The sequence below is a fragment of the Phalacrocorax carbo genome, chromosome 5, assembly GCF_963921805.1.
Source record: "Phalacrocorax carbo chromosome 5, bPhaCar2.1, whole genome shotgun sequence".
In the NCBI taxonomy this organism is placed as follows: domain Eukaryota; kingdom Metazoa; phylum Chordata; class Aves; order Suliformes; family Phalacrocoracidae; genus Phalacrocorax; species Phalacrocorax carbo.
Window position 1 is genome coordinate 2,816,379 of NC_087517.1, and position 23,880 is coordinate 2,840,258.

The 23,880-nt window shown below is 43.0% G+C and overlaps 1 protein-coding gene across 1 annotated transcript; it reads left to right on the forward strand.

Annotated features, from left to right (window-relative positions):
• Nucleotides 1-1,811: 1,811 nt before the first annotated feature.
• MMADHC (metabolism of cobalamin associated D) lies at nucleotides 1,812-15,932 on the forward strand. The gene is made up of 8 exons (XM_064450983.1): nucleotides 1,812-2,043; nucleotides 2,303-2,353; nucleotides 4,888-5,032; nucleotides 5,294-5,511; nucleotides 7,991-8,096; nucleotides 9,348-9,478; nucleotides 12,471-12,557; nucleotides 13,910-15,932. The coding sequence occupies exons 2-8, from the start codon at nucleotides 2,345-2,347 to the stop codon at nucleotides 14,102-14,104; spliced, it is 891 nt and encodes a 296-aa protein (XP_064307053.1). The 5' UTR covers nucleotides 1,812-2,043; nucleotides 2,303-2,344; the 3' UTR covers nucleotides 14,105-15,932.
• The last annotated feature ends 7,948 nt before the right edge of the window (nucleotides 15,933-23,880 follow it).

The window sequence follows — 23,880 nt, forward strand, 5'->3', positions numbered from 1 at the left end:
ATGCGTATATATGCCTTTGCATTTATAACTTCTGCAGCTGATTATGTAGCAGCAAGTACATAAACTAATAGGTATTCTAGAGCTCAGCCCATGGAATTACATCAGCAGAAATCTAGTTCATAATGGAAAAGTTTATTTCGAATTATCCTCACAGGCAAGCTAAGGAAGTGTGGGTTGGATGAGGGGACAGTGAGGTGGAAAGAGAATTGGCTCAACAACAGAACTCAGAGGGTTGTGATCAATGGGGCAGAGTCTGGCTGGAGGCCTGTCACTGGTGGTGTTCCCCAGGGGGCTGTGCTGGGTCCTGTCCTGTTCAACATATCCATCAGTGACCTGGACGATGGGACAGAGTGTCCCCTCAGCAAGTTCGCTGATGATCCCAAGCTGGGAGGAGCGGCTGATACACCAGAAGCTGTGCTGGCATCCAGTGAGACCTGGCCAGGCTGGAGAGCTGGGCCCAGGGGAACCTCGGGGAATTCAACAAGTGCAAGTGCACAGTCCTGCCCCTGGGGAGGAACAACCCCCCGCACCAGCACAGGCTGGGGGGGACCTGCTGGAGAGCGGCTCTGCTGAGAGGCCCTGGGGGTGCTGGGGGGCAGCGAGGTGACCCTGAGCCAGCACCAGGCCCTTGGGGCCAAGGGGGCCAGCGGTGCCCTGGGGTGCATGGAAAGGAGTGTGGCCAGCAGGGCGAGGGAGGTTCTCCTCCCCCTCTGCTCTGCCCCAGTGAGGCCACATCTGGGGTGCTGCGGCCACTTCTGGGCCCCCCAGTGCAAGAAGGACAGGGAACTGCTGGAGCAAGGCCAGCGCAGAGCTGCCAAGGGGATCAGGGGCTGGAGCATCTCCCTTGTGAGGAAAGGCTGAGAGACCTGGGCTTGTTCAGCCTGGAGAAGAGAAGGCTGAGGGGGGACCTCATCAATGCTTATAAATATCTGAAGGGTGGGTGTCAGGAGGATGGGACTGGGCTCTTTTCAGCGGTGCCCAACGCCAGGCCAAGGGGCCACGGGCACAAGCTGGAACATGGGAAGTTCCCCCTGAACATGAGGACAAACCCCTTCCCTGTGCGGGTGCCGGAGCAGGGGCACAGGCTGCCCAGAGAGGCTGTGGGGTCCCTACCCTGGAGACATTCACCCCCCGCCTGGACGCGGCCCTGTGCCCCTGCTCTGGGGGTGCCTGCTCCAGCAGGGGTGGGACGGGGTGAGCTCCAGGGGGCCCTGCCAACCCCCGCCAGTCTGGGATTCTGTGAATAAAAGTTGACTTTGTAAGCGAACCTCACCCCAGATTCCAAAATGAAGGACCAAGGAGAAAGGTAGCTCACCAAAACAAAGTGAGTGAAAAAAAGCCTTTAGTCCATTGAAAAAGGGTTTTATTCTTATTTTGTAGAAGTTATTTGAAGAAACTGCACAGCGCCCTTGGAGGACCCGTTTTATTAGAAGTAACATTTATGCGCCCCGTTCTCATCGACCTTCCAGGAAACCCCTGGGCCCGGCGGCGGCCGAGAACCTCCCACTGTATTTCCCTCAACAGCAACACCCCCTCTTTTTTCAATTTTCGACTCCATGGTACTCGCCGGCCCCAGAAAGCCCCAGCCCAGGGCTGGGGGGGGCGAGCGTGATGGCAGCCCGTTTACGTTACGTGACTGACTCCTGGTGCACCCAGCGGGTACTGCACCCCCGACGGCCGGCGAGTTGCTGCCGGCACCACGGAGCCCCCGCAGGGGCAGCCACGGGAGACTTTCACCGCGCCGAGACGAGGGGAAGCAGCGGCCCCGGCAGCGGCGGCCCGACCACCCGGCTGCCCTGAGGGGCCGCCCCGGCCCGCCGCCACACACCGCCCGACGGCCCCGGCCGGGCCTTCCCGCCGCCCCGTCCTCGGCTCCGACCAATCGACCGCCGAACGACTAACCCCGCCTTATCTCTGCCCGCTTCCCTCGCTACGCTAATCGAGGTGTCGGTGGATCGGCTCGCTCGGCTTGGGGACAGCGGGGCGGACGCCCGTCGCGCGGGTGCGGAGGGGGGGGCGGCTGCCGCCATTTTGCAGGAAGAGGTGAGCGGGGCGGCGGTCGGGCTCCCTCCGGGGCTCCCTCTGGGGCGGCCCCGCCGCGCCTCCATCTCCCCTCCTGCCGCCACCTTGTTACAGAGCGGGCAGCGCCGCGGGGCTGCTGTCGGGGACCCGGGGGGCGGCCGTGCGGGGCGGGCGGGCGGCCCAGCCCGTGCGGTACGGCCGGGCGCGGTGAGGGGGGGGGCGAGGCCGCTCCGAGGCCCCGGCGGTGCCGCGGAGACGAGCGCATTCGCTTCTCTTGCAGGGGCAGTGGGGCCGTGAGGCGAGAGGGAGCCCGCCGCCTGCAATGGCCAATGTGAGTAACGCGGCCCCCCGCCTCCGGAGCGGGCCCCGGAGGCTTGCGGTGCGGCGGGGGCTGCGAACCCGCCCTGCGCCTTGTCCCGGTGAGAGGGCAACGCGGCGCCTCCCGAAGAGAGCGCTTCTCCGTCTTCCGCGGGACGCTTGCGGCTTATTTCCCCTTTAATGCTGTCTTTAAGTCACCTGCTTGTGGGAGAGTTGTTGACAAAAATCTGAGTTATGCCAAGGCCCGTTTTTATTAGAAGGCAGTAGTATCGTCGTCCTTCCATCTAGGTGTGGAAGCCAATTTCTGTTGGATATCGTGGGATTAAGCAAATTGAGGATTATGTAGGTTCTGGTGGTGTTTTGTTTTGTTGTTTTTAATGTTATGAGTTAAGGTGAAACACTCAGGCTCACCAGGGTACTTACAGACTGAAGAATAAAACGCCCTTTATTGATGTATTGTTGCCACAGAGACATGAATAATTTATTGATTTCAGCAGTATTTTTTCTCCTTGTGTAATGGTAGATATGTAAATATTTGCATGAGTGAGCTCAGTCAACATGTCTGTAATTAACACTAACATCTCCATGTTAAGTGATCCTGACCATAAGAAAAAAATACTCTTTTCATGTAATTATATGTTAGCTCTAATTGATTAAATCTGGTTTATCTGTAATATAATCGTTATGGAAAAACTAATTTCAATAGCACTTTTACGTAATGGAAGAAAAAACATTTTGGTGGAATCAGCAGGCTTTTGTTGTTGTTACAGGAACCTTTTAAACCTAGTGGTGTTTTAGAACTAGAGGGCTTATGGTCTTAACCATTACTACTCAATCTAAGTCAGAAAATCAAACATGCCTTTATGCTTTTGAGTTTTCATAATGCTGGTAGAACTTCCTAGACACTCTACATTTATGCAGAGGTGGTATGTAAGAAACTAATGCTTACTGACTTAGATCCTGATACTTGGAGTAGAGGTTTTTATCTTAAGCATACAAATAGTACCATTTGCTCAGGATTTTTTTGAAGTAATCTTGTTACATACATATTTAGTGCACAGATATGTAAACTTTTATAGAATCAAGAATACACCACTTAAAGAAAACCTCTTTATGTAAGTTTGTTGAAAGAATTTCTTTCCTTCACCTGGAAAATAAAGTTTTATGAAAGCACACGTGCTATGGCAGGCGGGGTTTACATTTTCCAGTAGTGCATGCTTTTGTGCAACTGCAGTCAAGAGTATTAGTGTGTTTGTGCTAGAGTTAAGTGGTCTTTAATTTTTTTGAAATTACACTTCTAACTCTACGTTTTGAGTGTATGATTGGTTATTTTTCTGCTATGGGTGCATAAATGCATCGTGAAAGTTGTCAGTCTCTTTTTAAAGTATAAAAAAACAAAAAGACATTTCAGTTTAATCACACTACCTGGATATTTCTTTAAAACAACAAAAAAACCCCAGTAACAGTTGCTTGTATTATTACTTAAGTTACTGTCGTTGGGCCTCAGAGTTAATCCTCATGGTGAGCAACTACTAGCTCTTTGGAGTCATGTTGTTCAGACCATTTGCATGCTCAGGGAAATAGCATTGCATCATTTTCCGTTTGCTGTGTGGCTGAATCAGCTGCTGACAGAATCATCTTCGGCAATTGAAAGTTATGTTGACAGTACAACTCTGTGGTGGGGAGCAGATTTTCTGGTGGATTCCAAGACCACAGAACCCATAAAGGCTTTATGGCTTATTGGCTCTTTGCCCACAATGCTGATCTGGTCACAATAATACTTGTTGGTAAATACGTGAGTGCAAGGAGTTTACAAATCTAAATAACGTTGGCTGCACTAACTTACGTTTTGCATGTACATGTTAAACGTTCATGGGTTTTAAGAGCAAAAGCAAGAAGCTGAAATTACCATACCTACCTATTTTGTTACGCGTATTTCCCTGCCTAGTTCAGAGCTGTTGGTATGGGTACTTTGCTGGCAAAGAAATATGTGTAAGCACACATGTACATACTGCTTCTACCTGAAAGCTACAAGAGGTATCTGGAGTGATACTATCTTGTGTCTCCCTCAGTCTTTTAAGAGGTAGGAATATAGGCTGACTAACATTTGTGCTAGCCTTTGAGGCAAACGTCTTGGATATCAGCGTTTACTTCATTAACAGTATTTCTAGGTATTTCTGATGAATCCTGTGATCATCATGGGAACAATGGCATGCATGGGAATAATCCTGGGAACAGTCCTCACCCGTGACTTGGTTTAGGTTGTGGGGTTTCAGTGGTGCTATTTAAACTTCTCAGGGTGTTTTCCTCATGTGACAAGGCCTTTCAGTAAGTGTTTTGGGGGCTTTTCCTTTACGTAGAATACTATTACTAGTAAAACATGAAAGTAATAAAATACTTTCAAAACTTGATTTTACAGAAACAGTTGATCATAAGTAAAATTGTAATTTAATCGAGTGAAGATTTATCTTGTGATCTACAAAGCTGTACTTAAACTAATATTTTTGCTCGTGGTGTGTAATACTTGTTTTGCTTTTGTCTTCTCAGGTGCTCTGTAACAGAGCAAGATTGGTCACCTACCTACCAGGGTTTTATTCCTTAGTCAAAAAAGTTGTAAATCCCAAGGCTTTTTCTACAGCAGGTTCCTCTGGCTCAGATGAGCCTCATGTTGCTGCTACACCTCCAGATTTATGTAAGAAAAAGCAAATTCTTTTTCTTTGAATTCATAGGCTATCAGAACTTTATACCCCATATAAATTTGGGAATTCTGAAGTGTGCTTTTTATGTCAGGGCCCTTACTTTTACTTGTGTATTGTGCTTACTTTGGTTATAGATGATTATGATCAAATATGGGTATTTGTATGGGAGAGGGTTTTTTCTTTTTTTTTTTTGTTTTTTTCTGTCACCTTTCTTTTTAGATGCGATGGCTAAAGCAAGGCCTTGACTTTTGCAGGTCCAAGAACTGTATGGCCAGATGAAGTAATGGGTCCATTCGGTCCTCAGGACCAGAGATTCCAGTTGCCTGGTAATATTGGTTTTGACTGTCACCTGAATGGCACTGCTTCTCAGAAGAGCAACCAAGTTTCAAAAAGTCTGCCAGACATATTAGCAGAGCCTTCAGCAAGTGAAAGGCATGAGTTTGTAATGGCACAATACATAAATGAATTTCAGGTAAGAACAGGCTTCTTCGATGTGAAACTGATATTTCTCGTCTAAGAGAAGCATAACTAATCTGTATTCCTCCTGAAAAAAAGATATCATTGATTTTCTAGGTGGTTTCAAAAGATGAACTTCAGCTGGGGTGAGTGGGAGATTACACAGAACTTTGCTGAAGTTTTTTCTTTGAGGATAAAGAAATATTTCACGGTGTGTTTTTTTGACTAAACAATGCTTAGTGAAATAGCATTTTAGTAGTGACTTAATTGTATGGGTATGGGAAAAGAAAGCTTCAGTTTCCAAACTTGCTGTTTACTAAATCTCACTACCTTTCATCAAATGGAACTTGTAGATCCTTCAGTATTTCATTTAATGGATCTGGACATGAATGCTTTGGACAGTGTTTAGATCTACCTGCTTAGTTCTGACCACCCTTGAATTCACACAGGATAGGAGGAGCAAATCAATGTCCCTCCATTCTCACAGTGAGACTGCATTTTGGCAATGGCAGAGCTTGCAGCGAGTCAGATTCATTATTAACAATCAGCAACTTGGTAATTGCTGGCGTGGTCGCAATGTTTCAACAAATCTTGAAACTACTAGCTGCTGACTCAACTTTCTAGGCTGAGTTTGTGACGTGCTCAGACTTTGGAAGTCGACTTGCGAATCTCCATTGTAAAAATGCTGTATAGTGGTTTTTTGTAAATGTAGCGTTGTATTTCAAAGTGTTAGAAAATGTAAGCTTCTGGAGAGCTCCCCAGATTCTGTTTTCAGCTTGTGTGGATCCTACTTCCCATTAAAAGCCCAGCAGAAAATTCTGGTTGTGTTCATCTAGTGCAAACCAGGTGCACTGAATGCATGTCTGCTTTCTAGCAAGATTACATGTGTAATAAAATGCCCAGTGCAGCTGTTGCTACCCAAAATGGAAGGGAGAAACGGGAAAGAGCAGAGGCAGATTTTGCAACTGGTTTTCAGAAAGTCAACAAGAGTCAGCTCTGCTTCATACCAGTAGGAATCCATGAACAGCATTTATCTAACAAAAATGCTAACCTACTCATCCTAGGAGAGGACCCAAAATGGAATGATGGGATCAGCTGAATACAGGAACCTCCCGTAGGTTGCTGCAGCAAGCAGGAGAAAAGCTCAGTGCTGCAGAAGCTCATGCACCAGTCTTTGATCCAGCCAGAGAAACAGCAAACTTCTCTGACCTCTCTGTACCTGAGATTGATGCATTAGTTTCATCTGAGCAGAGTAAATGGGCCTACCAGCCTATCAGTATCGGATAGTGATCTGGATCTTTGGAAAATGGCCATAGTCCCTTGATGATAGCATGCCCGCTAAGCGTATGTACTGTATAAGTGGTGTGTAGCCAGCTAGAAGGGGGGTGGTAGACAAAAAAAATCACAATGAACTACCGTTCTAGTAAGAGAAGTGTCCTGTAGTTAGGAAGAAGAGAAGTTTACCTGCATAACTGCATCGTTTGTCAGGCTTAAAGTACCAACTGACCTGTCCCAATGATTTTGCAGACATAATGTAAGATACACATAGAAACATATGTATTGAAACTGCAGTAAGTGTCTGTTGTTTTCTGTTGCTGTGTTTGTTTTTTTGCTGTGTTTTTTTTGTTATTCTTGAATGTTAATTTCTAGAACAAAAATGTTAGCTGCACTGTGTGTTCAATGTAACAGTTTTCTCTAGGGAGAACTGTCAGGTACAAACAGGTCTTAGTTAGGGCTTAAGGTATTATTCAAGGTTGTAATTTCAATCTTGGAGAAACTTGCTGAAATGCCTTGTAAATTACGGCATCATTAGAGCTACAAAAACTGTATTAAGGCATTCTACACCTATTACATAACAGTTGCTATCCCAAAGGAGGCAGCTGTACTGCCTTATTAAGGGCATTTGAAACTTAAATGCTATATATTTAACACACAGGTGCTCCATTTGTAACATACCCACAAGGATCTGGGGGACTTTTTTTGTTGGTTTGGTTTTTTTTAGAGACTGTAGAACAAAAAAACTGTAAAGAATAAAAATGGTGTTTGGAAAACTGTTCTGCTTCTCAAGCTATGACAGCTAAAGCTAAAAATACTGATAGTTCAGGGCTCTAGAACTGTTGTGTAACTTCAAAATAAAGTTTTATTCTGGCTCAGGTAATGTGTGTATGTCTGAAATCTCTTGATTGCTGTTGTATTGAATACTTGAGGCTGTTGTTTCAGAACGGTATTTTTAAAAAATTCTGTATTGATTAAGGCTTTGAGATAATATGGTTGCTATAAAACAAAAAGCTTAAAATCTCCCTTTAGGTTTAAGTAACACCTCTATCTGTTTCACTCCTAATATTTGAAAACTGAGTTTTAAGTCTCATTACAAGTCATCCTTCTGTGAAACTGCTTGGGTGTGACATTGAGTCACAAAAATGTAGTCTGGTGTACAAAGCTATTCTTGTTATACATTAACGAGCATGAAAGTTACAATTTTCAACTTTTCTCAGGGTGCTGATGTTCCACAGAAACAGCAAGTAAATAACGCTGAAACTTACTTTGAAAACGCAAAGGTAGAATGTGCGGTACAAGCTTGTCCTGAATTGTTACGAAAAGGTATGTTGTTCCCTTTTTTTGAGAGCTAAGAAATTATAAGTTTTTAAAATGTAAACATCTGTAAGTAAATGCTCTGATGTGGCATCAATTACAGAATGTGTAACAGAAAAGAGTAATCCAGAGTTAATATTTTACAAAAGAAAAATACATGCTATAAAATGAAAACTGAAACTTTGCTGTTGACAGTACTTTGTATTTCATGTAAAGTTCAGTGCCACTTAAATTTAAGATCAGCTGGGGCGGGGAGTAACTTTCAGCTACTTCTTTAGTGTCAGGTAGATTCTGGAGCTAATTCATTATCCAAAAACTGGTTTGTGACAAAATCATACTAAAAAGCAGGGCCGAAAGGTAAAAGAGCAAACTGAAATTACAGAACTACTGAAAGCATCGCTTTTGTATCTTTCTTTAATTTGTTAAAGAGGTAAATTATTGAAATTAAACTGGAATAAAACCTTCTACCTTTAAGTGATACACTGAAAGAGGGTGGAGACTGAAATCTTGGTCTAGATGCTGAAGAGAGCAGACTTTTCAGAGAGTAAGAATGAATGAACCTTTCAACTTTTAATTTTGGAAAGTGCTTTTCCCTCCCACACTGCAAGCAAGGCTCTGTGAAGCCCAGTTGTGACTTCAGTGCTTCATGTCCGTTCCTGTTTGTAGTCCAATAGATGATATAGAGAGAATCATGATGAGTTTGGGCCTTTTCTGCCCCAGGGGAAGAACAGTCACAACTGATGCCGAGTCTGCTGTCATGTCCTAGGAAGCAGATCTGAGGCATTTCTGCTGGAAGATTTAATGTAAAACCCCATGTGCATCAGGTAACATGGCTTAGCCAGACAGGAAGGGTCTTCACACCTGATGTGTGTGAACTGTGGTGTTCATTTCAAAATACTAAATTGTTACTGTAGTTGGTGTTACATCTTTACAATAAAGACACTTGTTTGCACATTCTGAAATGTGCAGAGTAGTGGGGCTTTTATCATCTTGCATTAAATAGGAAGTCTTGAAATAGCCAACTCCACTCCCTAAGTCGCTTGTAACAGGACCTTACCAAGGTGCGTTAGTTTATGCAAAAGCAACATCAGCATTTCAAACCAACATGCGGTTTCCTGCATCTGGTGTGAAGAACACACGTGTATCTTGGATTTAAATGAAAGGAAGGCTCTAAAGTAGGGTCAATAATCTGTCTAAAACTGAAAAATCATAAGTAAAATGTAAAAGCAAGCCATAACATGCTGGTTTCACTTTTTTTAGACTTTGAATTAATGTTTCCAGAAGTGAATGCCAGCCGTTTAACGGTATTAACTGTCACCCAGAAGACTAAAAATGATATGACTGTATGGAGTCAAGAAGTGGAGGATGAAAGAGAAATGCTGTTAGAAAATGTAAGTAGCTGACAGTACATCACCTTATTTTTGTTTGTAGATGACTCTTCCATGAACTATGTCTGTATTTCGGTACATTTATAGCTCTGGTAGTAATACATGGTAATACTTTTTAGAGCATTTCTGAGCTATGCTGTCTTACTGATAAAATGGACGTAACCCTTTTTCTAGCTTTGTAGCTATTTGACTACTCTAAGTGTCTCAGAACCATTAAATTCTTTATAGTGGGGTGAGTCAAAAATATACTGAAATGTTGTAAAATGCTACAGTAAATTATTTCAGACAGTTGATTGTTGTCCTGTTGCAGTTAAAGGGCAGCAACTGTTTTCTCGGCTTACTTCAGCTTCGGCACAGGGCATTTTGTAGGATTTTGCTGCTTTCTTTGTTTTTCTGTGGCGTAACTGAGATTCGAGTACAGAGTCTGGCCACGACTGTGTCCTTACTGTTAAGAAGTGGTTGCTCTGGGTTTTTTTCCGTTCTGATAATAGGTACGGTTAATACTTTTTGCCTGGATATCAGCTGTATTTATTACACCTTAACCATCCTGAAGAATTTTGTCGTCTTGCTCTGTTGCCACTAGAGGTCTCTCTGAAAATCGCTTTATTTCACATTCTTCAGATTTTTCTTGAGTGTACTCCAGCAGGTGTCAGCGTTCACCACCGCTGGCATTCTTTTCTTAGCACCCCAGAATGCAACGTTTCTATATGTTATTTGTTAGAATTTTTCTAAAACTAGTATAGATCATCCTGTGGGATTTTCGTCTGTATTGTGATGGTCGTATTTGTGTTTGAAAATAGTCTGGTAATGTCCTTTTCAATCCTGTAAATTGCAACTGTGGCCTGTATAAAGCATTGTAAGGGTTACCACAAAAAAAGGGAGAAGCAGTCTGAAGGATCAACATAAAGATTACACACAAATTAAAATTCCCTTCATTTTAGTGTGTTCTTCTCTTTGAATTATTTATGGTCTGTTGGTCTTTGGCATTGTAATCTGGTCTAATTATATGTTAACTGGCATCTTTCTTCCTTGTGCACCTCCCTGTCAAGTCTAATACAGTCATTGTAGGGGTGTTAGGATGTTGGATGTAACCTCCCAGCCTAAAGGTTACTAACAGCAAATTCACATGAAAATGGTCTGTTTGTTTGCTTCATAGATGGTTAGAAGTAACCTTAAAAACACTAATTTAATGTGAGAGGCGTGTGCGAAAGTAATGAGTTATGTACGGCCAAATCGAAATGTTTACAGTAGCGAATCTCAAGCGTTTATCAACTGCACTCTTAAGTGATTGCTGAGGGGTTGTTACAACACTGGATCAGAAGATGTACTGTCTCAGAAATGTAATGCCAAAAATGCTGTCTTCAGGTGGCTTATTTATATTTGTGACTTAATTTACAGGTGAAACATAGTTAATCATCGCCATCAAACCTCAAAATATAGAACAGATTACTGTAAAGGGTAAACTTCCCTTTTTTTTTGATCATTAAGGGCCTGAAGCTGAGTAACTATAATAATATTTCTATAGATTTGAAACCCTGAGGAGGGCACTGATTGTAGAGAACAATCCAATTTTTATAACCAAAAGTAAATAAAGTATTAAATTTATTCTGAAGTTATAAGTATTTCTAAGATTAGGGCATTTCTTTTCACATTTTGAGGAAGCTATGTGAATTCCATTTGTGCTTTACTCTAGCTCAGTGTATTCATGAGTTTAGATTTTTGCACTTGGACATGTTTTTCTCGGCGTGCATGAGTGGTTTTAGGCCATCACTTATCTCAACTTCTGTGGGGTTCCCCCCCCCCCCCCCCCACTCACCTTTGCAGGTTTCTGCGGAAGTTTTCTGTGGGCCCATGCTGGCCCTTGTAACATGCGTTGAAAACTGCTGCTCTAGGTGATAAAAAGCACGTAACTGAGGTCTCCTGTCATTGCTGATTTATCTGGAAAAAACACGTGCTGCGTAATCTATAGGTTGTGTGATTATTTTGTGCCCCATGTTGTGATGTCAGAATACAGGAGCACAGCTTTAAATCTACCTGCTTGAATTTTCTGCTGTACCTGACAAACAGATAAATGCAACTCAACATGAAAGATTTTTTTTTTTAGAAAAGCTTATTTTCTCAAATTAGCTGATGTGACAAGTTTGCTTAAAAAAAAAAGTAGATTCTTTAAGTTGTTTCTTCCAAGAAGGGAGGTTTTTGATGACGTGTTATGGAACAGGGAACTTCTTGGCATGTTGCTTAATTGAAAATGCTATTTTCAGGAACATCAGCTGGTGTCCTCCAGCGTAACTGAAACATGACCTGCGCCTTTGATTGTCAAGTAGTAGGAGAGTTTGAAATCATCACTCATCCTGACCACCAGTTCCCTACCAGAGAAATGGCATAGATTGGTGTAAAAGTCAAGTGCTTATGGAACTGTTTGCTATCATGATACAAAACTAAAATGTTCTTTAAAGTCACTTGCAGTTAAACATTTGTAATGCAGGAAGAACTCCATAATATTCTTCTGTTGGCTGAGATAAGATCTTACAGCAAAACTGTTTTTTTCATATATTTATAAAAATATATTTAATGCTACATTTAGTGTCAAATTTGTGGAGTTTAGGTGAGATCTGTAAACTCGTGGAAATAACACAGAAATACCTGAAGTAATGGTTGACTTCTTAGAGAGGACAACAGGTATGATTGCAATCTGCATGAATAATCAAAGCAATTACATAATTCCTTGTACAAGCTGTTAATCCATTACTGACTGGCACAAGGAACACTTTTAAATCTCACATGATTGGAGTAGTCTGATGTATGCCATTAATTCTAATCCTCTTAATATTAATACTTTTTTTGAAAGTATGCTGAATTTCTCATTTACTAGTAGAGGCCAAAAGAAGTCTGTGCTTGTTCTTTTTCAGAATGTTATACATGTGTTCTGACGTGTGTGTATGTATAGGTAACAAATCTCATTTGATATTCTTCTTTCCCTTTATTTTCTTTTAAGTTCATTAATGGTGCCAAGGAAATTTGCTATGCAATTTGTTCTGAAGGCTATTGGGCTGACTTCATTGATCCATCCTCAGGACTGGCAGTAAGTTCTGTGCTGTGTGCAGTGGACACTGCAGTGTCCTGACCAGCAGTGGTATTTGGATTCTTTGTGGGTTAAATCCAACTTCTTCATATTGCCCACAAGCTGTTACCGTAGGAAAATTCCTTTCATAAATTAAGATAGGATAGTAACCCGGAGCTGGTACCCATACTGTGTCAGTTGTCATTGCTCTTGACAGTTTGGAGAACAGTGTTCAGCAATGAATTTTAGATAACTGTGGAAGTTTTATGCCCAAAAGCTCTTGGTTGCTGCACAGTAGTCTGGTTATGCCCTCCCAAGGTAACTTGGTAGTCCTGACACCTATTTGGGTAGATGGAGGGTTTTAAAAAGTCTCTTTGCACTACTTAATGATATCTTTGTTACGCAGAAAGTACGAATAGCTTGTTCCTATTAAACAGCAGTGGCATTCATTATCAGATTACACCAGTTCTCTGGAGGAGCTGACAGCTTCTTACCAAGACATCTGTGAAACAGAGAGGGTCTTAAAACTTACAACAGAGAATTGAGAAAGCTTCTATCAAAGCGTGAGCGTATGTGTGTTTTTGTCTGAGGACTGTTAAAACCATATAGTAGTTGAATGTAATCATGGCAAAACTCAGTTTAGAGAGGTTTTATTTAAAAACACTATGAAAGGCAGTGATTTATTGTGTTAACAGAGGCAAGCAGGTTTGACAGGGGATGTTTATAAGGTGAACAGGCAGCTGAAGGTGTGTATAGTGCTTGAAAGCTTCCCACAAATTCCGTGCATTTAAGGAATAGTTACAGATTGATGAAAGCAGGGTTCTGTCTTCGGGCTCGAATTCAGTTCCAACATCCTTACCAATAGCCTGTTCATCAGGACTAGGCTTTTGGTCAGAAGTTTCCTCCTGAGATAAAGCAGCTGAGATACACATGCTTTGACGAACAAAAACGTGGGCAAATCTGAAATCTTTATTTATAGGGGGCTCCTTGAAAAGGTACATGTCTCGTTTTTGCTGTTTCACAGAAGGGTTTTACCCTTAATGCCTGTAGAAGTAGGAGAACCCTTCCAAAGCACTTGAGGATTTTTGTATGTATGATTGATTAGACATTCAAACACGCTGCTATGCCCTCAGCGCTCTGTCTGTGATGAAGGGAATATTTAAATATGGGGTATCAGTGTAACCAGAGGTGCTCTGCTTAGTTTCCTCTGTAGATTTCATGAACAAAACTCTACATAAAATTTCCCATAACGGATGTAACTGGTACTTCTGGGCTTGGGTTTTGTTCTAAAAAGAGGTAGTTCTGACATTTTAAATGTTCTTGGAAATGTTCACGTGAATAATTCTTTTTTTTTTTTTTCTTCCCCCACCTAGTTTTTTGGACCTTACACAAACAACACTCTGTTTGAAACAGACGAACGCTACCGCCACTTGGGATTTTCTGTTGATGATCTTGGCTGCTGCAAAGTGATTCGTCATAACATCTGGGGTACTCATGTGGTTGTGGGAAGTATTTTCACTAATGCTGAACCTGACAGCCCTATCATGAGAAAACTAAGTGGGAACTAGCAGTATTCAGGATTTCACAAGTTCTTACGAGCTTTGATTTCTTCTTCTTGATGATTCTCTCTAAGCATTGTCAGGAAATACCACACTTTAAAGTATTCTTAGATAATAAAGTAGCTGTTATTTATTTTTAGTCTTTGTGAATGTGTTCACCGCATGTGACTTAGAATATTAATTGACAACATTGAAACAGATACCTTTATGTGCCACATGGATTTTAAGCTGTGAGGTTCCTTCATCTTGAATAAGTTTAACCATACATGTACATAGCTCTCTGCATATCCTTTTTTAATATTACCTTGCAAGCCACACCGCTTAACCATTTTGTCTTTCAATGTCTAACAAATCTGTGCTCTTAGTATGAAAAATCCTGATGCCACTAAAGTTTCTAGGAATTTTGCCACTTGCTGAAATAAGTGGCAAAAAACAAAACAAAACAAAAAAGTCAGGTAATAAAATTGTTCTCCCAGAATATAGAACTTAATAAAAACTGCAGAAGTTAATGCTGGACTAATCACTCATTTGCTGTTCTAATATGAGACTAATGAGATAAGCTTTCAGTGGTCTCTAACTGCAAGTAATACTTCAGTAGGGGAGTGTTCATTTGACTGCTACATCCAGAGACTCGGTAAAAAGTCTTAAATTGCTCTAGAATGGGTCCTCTCTCAGTGTTTTTTGTCTTTGTGTTCCTTCGGATTTTAATTTCTCAGTGTTTGCTAAATACATGTTATTAGTTCTGTAAATGTAACTTGAAGTTGCCTTTAACTTCTTAGGTCATTAAATATGTTGTGAAAAAAGAAAAGATAATGGGGCAATGCTTGGATATCATCTTTTTTTTCCTGTATTTGGATGCAATTTAGACTTGTCTCTTTGGAATTTTGAAATGCCTGCGCAAAGAGCAATTATGATCAATTATTGCAATTATGATCAATTATAAAAATATTTCGACAGGAAGGTTTCAGTAAACTAGTTGGTCTCTTCAGGTATCATAAAAACAGTCAGGTCAGTTGAAGTTACTGGAGGGAGAATACTGAAGAAAATTCAAGGCACCTGAAATTCCAGAGCTCTGTCAGCTGCCTCCCTCCAGAGACTAACTAACAAATTAGATTTTAATCTCACGGCAGTTGCTTGCCGGGGCCGTTTGTTAATAAACCACTGCAGTAGCTGTGCCAGTTGGTGCAACAATGGGAATCCTTCAGCCTTGGCTCAGAATTGAGTGCAACTTTTGTCTGGCTAATGCCTGCACAAGACGATGATCTGAGAGGTTTAGCTTCCTGACAGATAGCTAGGGATTTTAATCATTGTGTCTTTTTTTTCCATTGTTAACAAGTACCGATTTAAAACTTGTTCTAGGTTTGTATACCACTTCCATTCCCTACTCGGGGTCTGAGCCAGTCATCACCAAAGTCTTTTTCTTTACTTTCATGGGTTAAGAATCAGATCCTTTACCAAGTGCCTGTATCTGTCCTTGTTAACGATTGCTGCACGCCCGTAACTCTGCTGGATTGCGGAGGTGTAGGTGAGGAAGACTTTCCACTGGAGAAGCGAGTGCTGCCTACTCTAAATTGACTTGCTAAGCCAGCAATTCAGAGGTTATCTTGCTCACCTACCACCACTGTCATTGCTGTTGGCTCTAGTCTGCGCACATTCCGAGGCTGAAGTGTGTGCCTCTTGAGGCAGGATTCGTTTATCGCTTTGTCGTGGGATTTGTGCTGTATTTCCAGAGCCCAGGTTCTTGACCTCTCTACTGTCCAAGAAAGCTGTATTATTTCCAAGTCTTATATTTATTTCTCATTCTCATAAAGAGGATTAAAAAAGCTTGAAGCTGCAATGTGTCTCGTCTGTTTGCAGAATATTTTGCAGAATGCAAATTAGCTCGTTTGATAAGAGGGGTAGCGTCTCACTGGACAGTAGAGTACGCTGTTGTGGAGAACTTTGGATAAATATTAGAAAAATAAATTCTGTGATAATAGTTCACATATATTTTAACTAAAATGAAGAATCTTTTCTTCAGGTCACTTTGCTGTACCTGCCTTTCTATGTTTTATAAGGGGGGAAGCTGCTGGGCAGCTCTCCAGATTAAGCTTGGATGCTAGTTTTTGAGTTCATCCTTTGAAGTTTTGTCCTGGTAAGGGCTTTTACAGTGACATTTTGAACGGCTTCAACCCAAGGCAGAAATCTCACTGAAGGTAGTGGGAGTTTTGCCTTGACTTTCCCACCCTTAATGTTTCATGCCCGCAATTGAGCGGAGGAGTATGATTTCCTGGTATTTTTCTATGTATTTTCTCATACGTATTGATTCTCAAAAGAGGCTGTTCCAGTTCTATTTCCCTCGCATCAGAAGAGCTATACTCTGTATCGATTAACTCGCTGCTCTGAAATAAAAGTTCTTGAATACTGTACTTCTGGTAATAAAAACCAAAACAACTTTGTGTTAGAAAATGAATTCCTTTCTAGGGTAAAGAAGCAAACACGTGAGAAGAGCTATTGTATGTAAGGTCGCATCTGACTCCTTAGCAAAGGCTACTGCTCTGTGGGAAGTACGATTTTTCTTAATTTGGAGAGGCTGTTAATTTCTGGATGTTATTAATTCATTACCAAATACGTGAGAATTTTTTGCAATAAATCCCATGAAAACTTATTTAAAGTGGTGATGCTGAGCATCACAAGAGCAGTGCTCTGTGTAGTTACAGGTGCAAGCACGTTAGTAAACATGGAGAATATACTTAAAATGCTGCAAGTCTAGAGGTTAGCTGTAGTGGTCAGAAGGCTAAAGAAATGTTATAGGTGTCACGTAGGTGCCCTAAGGTACGAGGAGCTGAGCTAAATGCCTTTCACAGAATTCTTAGTAAAGGTGAGGAGAAAAATCACAGTTGTCTCTATCTCCTAAAATATCTTAGTACTGCTGTGATCCCAGTGAAGTTCTACACTGCCGTAGTTCCCCTAAACAGCTGGTGCCATCACTGCGAAGGCCAGTAGTAGTAACAGGATTTTAATAAGTTAGAAAAATAAATTTGAAACCAGGCTTAAACATTTTATAGGGATAAATACACAGAGCAGAGGCTGGTTCCCAGCTGGAAAGAGATGTTTTCCTGTCCTGGGGAAAGCCCTCACCGCATGTCTGAGCTCAGTGAAGAGGAAGAAGTTGCATTGTTGGTCAAATCAGGACAGGGAAATAAGTATCTCGAGATCTTTGATGCGGTGATAGGGATCTTTCTCTTTCCACCTGAAGGTTCCTGAAGTATAGACTCAGGGGCAGCTTTTTCTGGTAGAAACCTCAAAGTAGCAAGTATAAAAACATTCCTGCTTGCGGTAAGCGGAAAGCTTACACGGTTTTCAGTGCCATCGGCGTTCATGTTTAAGCTGTGGGACAGTACGAGCTAATTTTAGGAGTTGTGTGGATTTTGTGGTGGGTACGACACAGCACATTATTTTAACAGCCCGAGGATTGTGTTTGGAGGAGTCTATTTGAAATCAACTGCTTTGGTTCGGTTCAGTGACTTCATTGATTTATTCATGACACATCCTCATGTAACAGTGCGGGCTTTAGAATTTGGCTTTATATTCAGCTGTGCTTAACTTGTAAGAACGCAGGTAAACTAGGGTTTCTCTGGGTCACCGAGTTAAACGTTAACACTCTACAGGCTGTCCTGTGGAGGGAGTAGAAACACTGTTGGTGATGTAGAGCTGAAATGGAGTAGTGAAATAATTGTATGACTTGCCTCATGCCCAGTCCTTTTAAAGCCCCTTTTTATTAAGAGTTGCTTCTTTTTTACTCAGCAGCCTTAAAATCGTCATTCAAACTGATGTTTGCTGCGCATGCATTTAGAGAGAGCAGGAAGATAAGCCAGGTGATTGAACAGCTCCCATTTATAAGAGCATAAACAGTGAAGAACTCTATTCTCCTTCCACTAGCAGCCACCTGGCTGGAAAAAAAGCTGTCAAAATAACCCAGAGGGTCAAAGGGATCTCTTGGGGACGAGGGCCCCTCTGCTTTGACTGCCGTCTTGGCTCCAGGCTCGTTGCCCTTTCTGGCTAATTGCGGTGTCATTCAGCAAGAGATACTGCGGTTCATAAACCTGCAGGAAAGCGCAGCTGTAACTGACAGCTCCAGGTAGCTGATCCAGAAAGGTGAGGCCGCAGGACATCAGCTACTTTGTCACGGTAACATACGTAAAACCTGGTCTGTGAGCTTGTCTTACTCTAAAAGCTGCTGCTCAGTCAGGCTACACTAATTGCAGAAATCTGGGTATATGGTGGAAAAAGACATGAATTTGCGAGAACTCCTTGTACCCAGCCTATGTTGATGGTGTTGCTCAAATAACTTGAAATAAGTACGAAGTAGCAATAGGATCTGGATGATCCAGCACATCAGAGCACACTTGTTATGCTCTCTTTTCCCCCGTCCGCTGCACCCTTAGCCAGCAGCAGAGCAGCTCGCTGTGCAGTTTGCCTGCTGGTCGGAAAGAAATGTGACAGCTGCTGATCGAAAACGCGTGGAATTGGTTGTGGATGTGTGGTCTAAAATGTCGGATAGATGGGGTTATTGTTATTATGTTGTGTTACGAGATACACAACATACATATTTCTGAAATCACGTACTTTAGAAACCAGGTAACTTATTAAACCGCAGCGTCACCACTTAAAAGTTGCCCGTGTGACCACGTATATTAAATGAATTCCTTCCCTTGCTCTCGAGCTAATACTTGGTGGACACTGGTAACTCTCGCATTTGGTAGCACATGGATGGCAGAGAAGCCCTGTTACACTGTGGCGTGCCCTGCGGCACTTCAGCGCATGGTTTAGGAGGCCTGGGGGGTGTTGGGTTGGCAGCTGGGCTTGATGATCCTAGAGGTGTTTTCCAACCTTTATGATTCCATGTTAGCATCGTGGCAGAGGTGGGGAAGGCAGGCTGATGAAGGAGAATGGCCCAGATCTGTGTAAATTAACTGGTGAGTGGATAATCAAGGGCTGAAATACCTCTCTTGATCCGAAACAAAATATCCCATGTATGGATATTTTTGTGTATTCATTCATCTAGCAAAATAGGACAATTTCACACAAAGTTGTCAAACATTTGTGGTTTTTTTTTTCAATTCTTACACAAAGCCAAAATCCCTACACGGTCACTGATGTTCTCTCGGAATAGCTGTTTTTACCACATATGAATCGATATTTATTCTTTTACTTGAGCCGCCCCTCTGCACATAAAAGTCATGGTCAGGAAAACACGCTGCTTGAAGCTTCCCTTTCAAACAGCAGAATTTTACGCTGGTTTGTTAGGAGCCACTAGGAAACCCATAGAGATAACCCAGAGCTTGAGAAGTTGCATTATTATAGCTTGGCCTCCAAAGCTTTCCTGGCTCGTGACAAAGCCTTGCTGAGCAGATCCTGAGCACAAACACTGCCGGTACTCTTGAGCTTGCCAGCTCCTGTTGAAGCCGAGGCATCCTCCTGGTACCACAGAGCTTTGGTTAGTTATTAACTCAGGCTAACACTGGGACTGTAATGCAAAATAATGGAGCGGTGAATTATTTCCTAAGGAAGAGGAGGCAGAATGTAATAGTGCTGCTGCTCCAGGCCTGGCCTGTGTGTCCTGACAGGCGAGGGGAACCCTCACTAGCATATACTCACGTGGTGGCTGTATTGCTTTAGCACTTCATTGTATGTCGTTGTTCTAATTGGATGCAATTCTGTGGGGTTTGGGGGTTTTTTTTTAGCTTGAAAAAGCATCGGATGGGAAGGTACTGCTTATAGCTAGGCGTGCTGTGAAAGGGGACGTGATGGTTGGGCCAGAGAGGTAACCTCTGTGCAATTACTGTCAGGAACGAGCACTAAGGTTAGTCCGAATTTCCAGCAGAGGAAACTAATTACAGATAAGATACTAATATAGAGTAGAATTCCTGCAGTTTATTTGAAGTGATTACCTTTCCTCTAGAAGTATAACTTCAGCAGGGCTAACTAATTTTAATTGCAACTAGAGTGGTAAAGTACCAAAGTTTTGACCCTGCTATGAAATCCCTTGGCCAAAGAACTTCCATCAGCAATCAAGACCTCGGCTACACCTGAGCACTAACTCCTGCCACTGATATGCCCTAGTCTGTTGTTTTGGTTTGGGTTTTTTAAAACTTTTGGGGGCAGCTGGTCAGCTGTTTTAAATTATTTCACTGAAAGCAGCAGACCTGCTCTAATTTCCACCAAATAAAGGTACAGCTTGCCATACTCCAGTGCATCCCGGAGGGTTAAGCATTGCCGTGTGTGCTTTCTGTTTGCTGTTCCAAGCAGGTCAGTTGGAGCCTTTTGTGCTCTTAAGTTTTCGTGCAGGCTGACACTTGCATAGGGGAACTTTTCCCTAAATCTGGAAGTTGTCCAGGAGCTACATGCCCATATGCACACACGCACCCGAGGCTAGCAGCAGCTGCTTGATGACAACAATGGCATCTTGTATCAGCTGCAAGAATAAGTTATGTGTTGGCTTTTTCATAGGATCCTGCTCTGTTATAATTCTCTTTGTTTCCAGGAGAATAACGGCATCTGACAGCCGCCTTTGTCAGGAGCAGATCTTCGCCAGGGGATGCATGCAGTGTTGATGATACGTACTTGTTAGGTCTGTTTTAGAGCTGTAAAGTTTATTTTTGTTGTGTGAGGGTTTTCTGTGCCCTGTTAAAGTGCAGGGTTGAACCTTTGGGTGTGTACACCAACACGTGGCTGAATCGCTTGCTCATGATCACATCCTAAACGGTACTCAAACGCAAAAACTCTTAAAATAGCAAATTCTAGCAGCAGCACAGCAAAGCTGGATTTGCTGCAAGACACCAAGCCAACCCCATTTTCTGGTTAAATAGAATCCCCCGCCCTGTTACCTGCTGGTTACGGGGAGGGAGGCTTTCAGCAGGTGTGTAATTGGGGCTCAATGCCCTGCAGCTGGTGTCCCGTCCCCCCCCCCAGCCCTGCCCTGCTCTGCTCGTCCTCCTGCAGCACAGCCCTGCAGTAAGGCCTCTTTTGCTGAGCTAATCCTGTCCCTTTCGGAGAGCATTTGGTCAGTGTTTTATTGCCTTGATGTGGGTAAGTCATGTCTATGAGATGCTCTTGGTCTTTCAGCTCTGAATACTGTGAAAATAATTTAAATTGCTGTAGGAGTACTTGGGGCAGTGAAGACCCTGTAAGTGTCCTACAGGTTCTGGAGGGGCTTTATCTGGGCTTGTGCTGGCCTGGGGGGAGGACAGGGCTCGGGAGAAGGGCTGCCCAGGGTGGTTGCATGGATTCCTGCAGACAGCTGCAAGCCTCCCGCTCTCCCTCTGAGTGGCAGTTTGAGGAAGGAGACCCAAGCCTGACATCTGATGCAGTCTTTGCTGAGAAGCTGATGTGGTGACAGGAGAAAAAGCCTCAAGACATTCAGTGAGCTCAAGTGTTGCTAAAATACTTGGGTGGTTTTGTACCAGCTGGGGTTTCCCAAGGGCTGACTTTGCTGCAGAGACCACGTGGCTGCTGCGCAGCCTCAGAGCCACACCACAGTGGTGTCTTAGCTCAGGAGAACCTCAGGTTGAAAAATCTTGAACCAATTAATTTACTAATTTGAGTAGAACTTAAACAGTGGAGTGGAGCTGCTGAGCTCAAGATAAACGTGGTTATTTAGGTATTTTCCAGGACTGCTTTGTTTACTTGCAGGAGTTAGATATATTTCTCTTTTCATTTTGTGCTGTGATCTTTGCTCCCTCTAAGGGGGAGTGTTGTGTGGCAAGCGAGTTTTAAATCCAAAAGTACATAAAATTTCAAGAATATTGAAAAATAGAGGTTGGTGATAAATAAGATGAGAAGCCCTAGAAGCGCAGGAACAAAGCGTATTTGTGTAGAGGTATGGAAAAGAAAATGAATGTGTGAGGGGAGAGGGCAGGGTCATTGCTGATTTGGTACTTTGGAGTCTGGGAGAGAGAGATCAGAAAAGTTTGGGATTTGGAGACAGAAGTGTAGACGATAACGTGAGTAATTCTTACAGGCAGGATTCAGAGTAGGAACCAAAGGAAACCCAGGTATTTAACTCCATCCTGTTATTTATGAAAGTCATCCAGAGCATCTCATGACTTTCAGCTCTGGGGATTTCCCTACTAGCTGACATCCTCTTGGTCGTGCCCAGAGTTGGGTGATGGAACCCCCCGGTTCCTGCCCCTCCTCCTCCTGGTGCTCCTCTAATCCCCACCATCAACACAAAACGTGACCATGTCCTTCCCAAAACCGCACAGCGGAGCACTGCTTGTGCAGGCGGGACTCTCTTCCAGCATCTTGTCCCTTCCCAAGGGGACGTGTCCCATTTAGTGACCCAAATCTTCCACAGAAACAGGGACACGTGCAGGGCTGGCCCACCGGCGCGTGGGGTTTGAGCTTTGCAGCCCTCCAAGGCTCTTCCAGCTCATCTCCTTGAAGCCGTGAGAGCCACACAGCTCCTATTGTTTTTGCCAGGTTGGGGTTTTTTTTCTTTCTTTCTTTGGGCTTTTTTGTTTGGTTTCTTTTTTTGCTTTTTAGTTTTTTTGTATTGTGGTTTGTTTTTTTTAACTAAATCCTCAATGCTCACAAGCTATGCAGTTGGTTGCCCTGTTTGGAAAACTATTTAGTAGGTACTACAGCATGGACCATAGCCTTTCCCTACAGGCTGTGCACATTCAGCAAAGGTCCGTGACCAACTCCTCCTCCATCGCATGCCCTGTCCCCATTTTTCTGAAGAGATGTCTATCCATAGACGCACGGCATATGCTGTATATAAATGAGTGGTACTTATAAATGGATGGATAGTAGCGTGCCTGCCAGGCTCATGCACAAGTTGAGGTTTTACATGTATCCACAAGAGTCAGAGACTGCAAATCTGTCTTTGAACATAGGAATCTTTTATAAAGGAGGGTTTTTCACAAACATTTTCACAAACAAACCTAATAGCTCAGGTTAACTGGCATGCCACATGGGCTATTGTAGAATATCTCCTCCCTCTGCCAGCCTTTTGTCATTGTTTGGGTTTTCTGCTGGGTTTGATGCTGGAGAATTGCTGCAGGCTCACAGAATATCTGGCGATGGAGGGGGCCTTGGGAGGCTGTGAGGGTCCAACCCCTGCTCCCTGCCAGGCTGGCTTGGAAATCTGGGAGTCTGAAAAGACACTGAAATGTCAATGAGCTAACTGGCAATAAAATTAACCCTCTCCATCCCTGCTCCTGCCTACCCACCGAAAGGAAATTGTTTCCAAAAACCTGTGAAAGCATCCCGATGAAAATTCAGCTGAAAAATCATTGACCAGCCTTATTGTTCCCAAATGTCTAGGGTAATGAATGAGGTTATCTGCTGCACACTAACGTCCGCAGTGAGGATAAGAAATAGCTGGGGTTTTTTTCCTCTTGACAAGTATCCTGCCGTCATTCATTAAGGAAAGAAACTGTGGTCTTACCTGGACTAAAGCCAAAGGCTGGTGGTGGAGCTTTGAGCCCGGCACCCAAACCTGAAACACACATAAAAGCTGGGACTAAGTAACAGTTGAGATCTGACTGTGGCTTTTATCTCCCACGGGCTGCTGCGGTGCCTTTAAAATAGTAGCCCTCCACCTTGGCAATGGCAATTCTTGCTTTAATTTTTTTTCAGTAAGGCTCAGGCTGCTGTTTCAGGAGCTGCACAAACACAAAGGTCTCATCGGTGCGGAGTCTGACAGGGGAAGCCTAACAGGATTTATGAGACTGAAATTTCATGCAGCTGGGTGTTATGCTTCACTGAGAAAGTAATCTCTACTGCTAAAACTGCTGCAT

Excerpts from the sequence above, each read along its gene's own strand:
- MMADHC (XM_064450983.1), top strand. Across the intron at positions 5,512-7,990 it reads AATACATAAATGAATTTCAG|GGTGCTGATGTTCCACAGAA; the intron begins GTAAGAACAGGC and ends AACTTTTCTCAG. Across the intron at positions 8,097-9,347 it reads TCCTGAATTGTTACGAAAAG|ACTTTGAATTAATGTTTCCA; the intron begins GTATGTTGTTCC and ends CACTTTTTTTAG.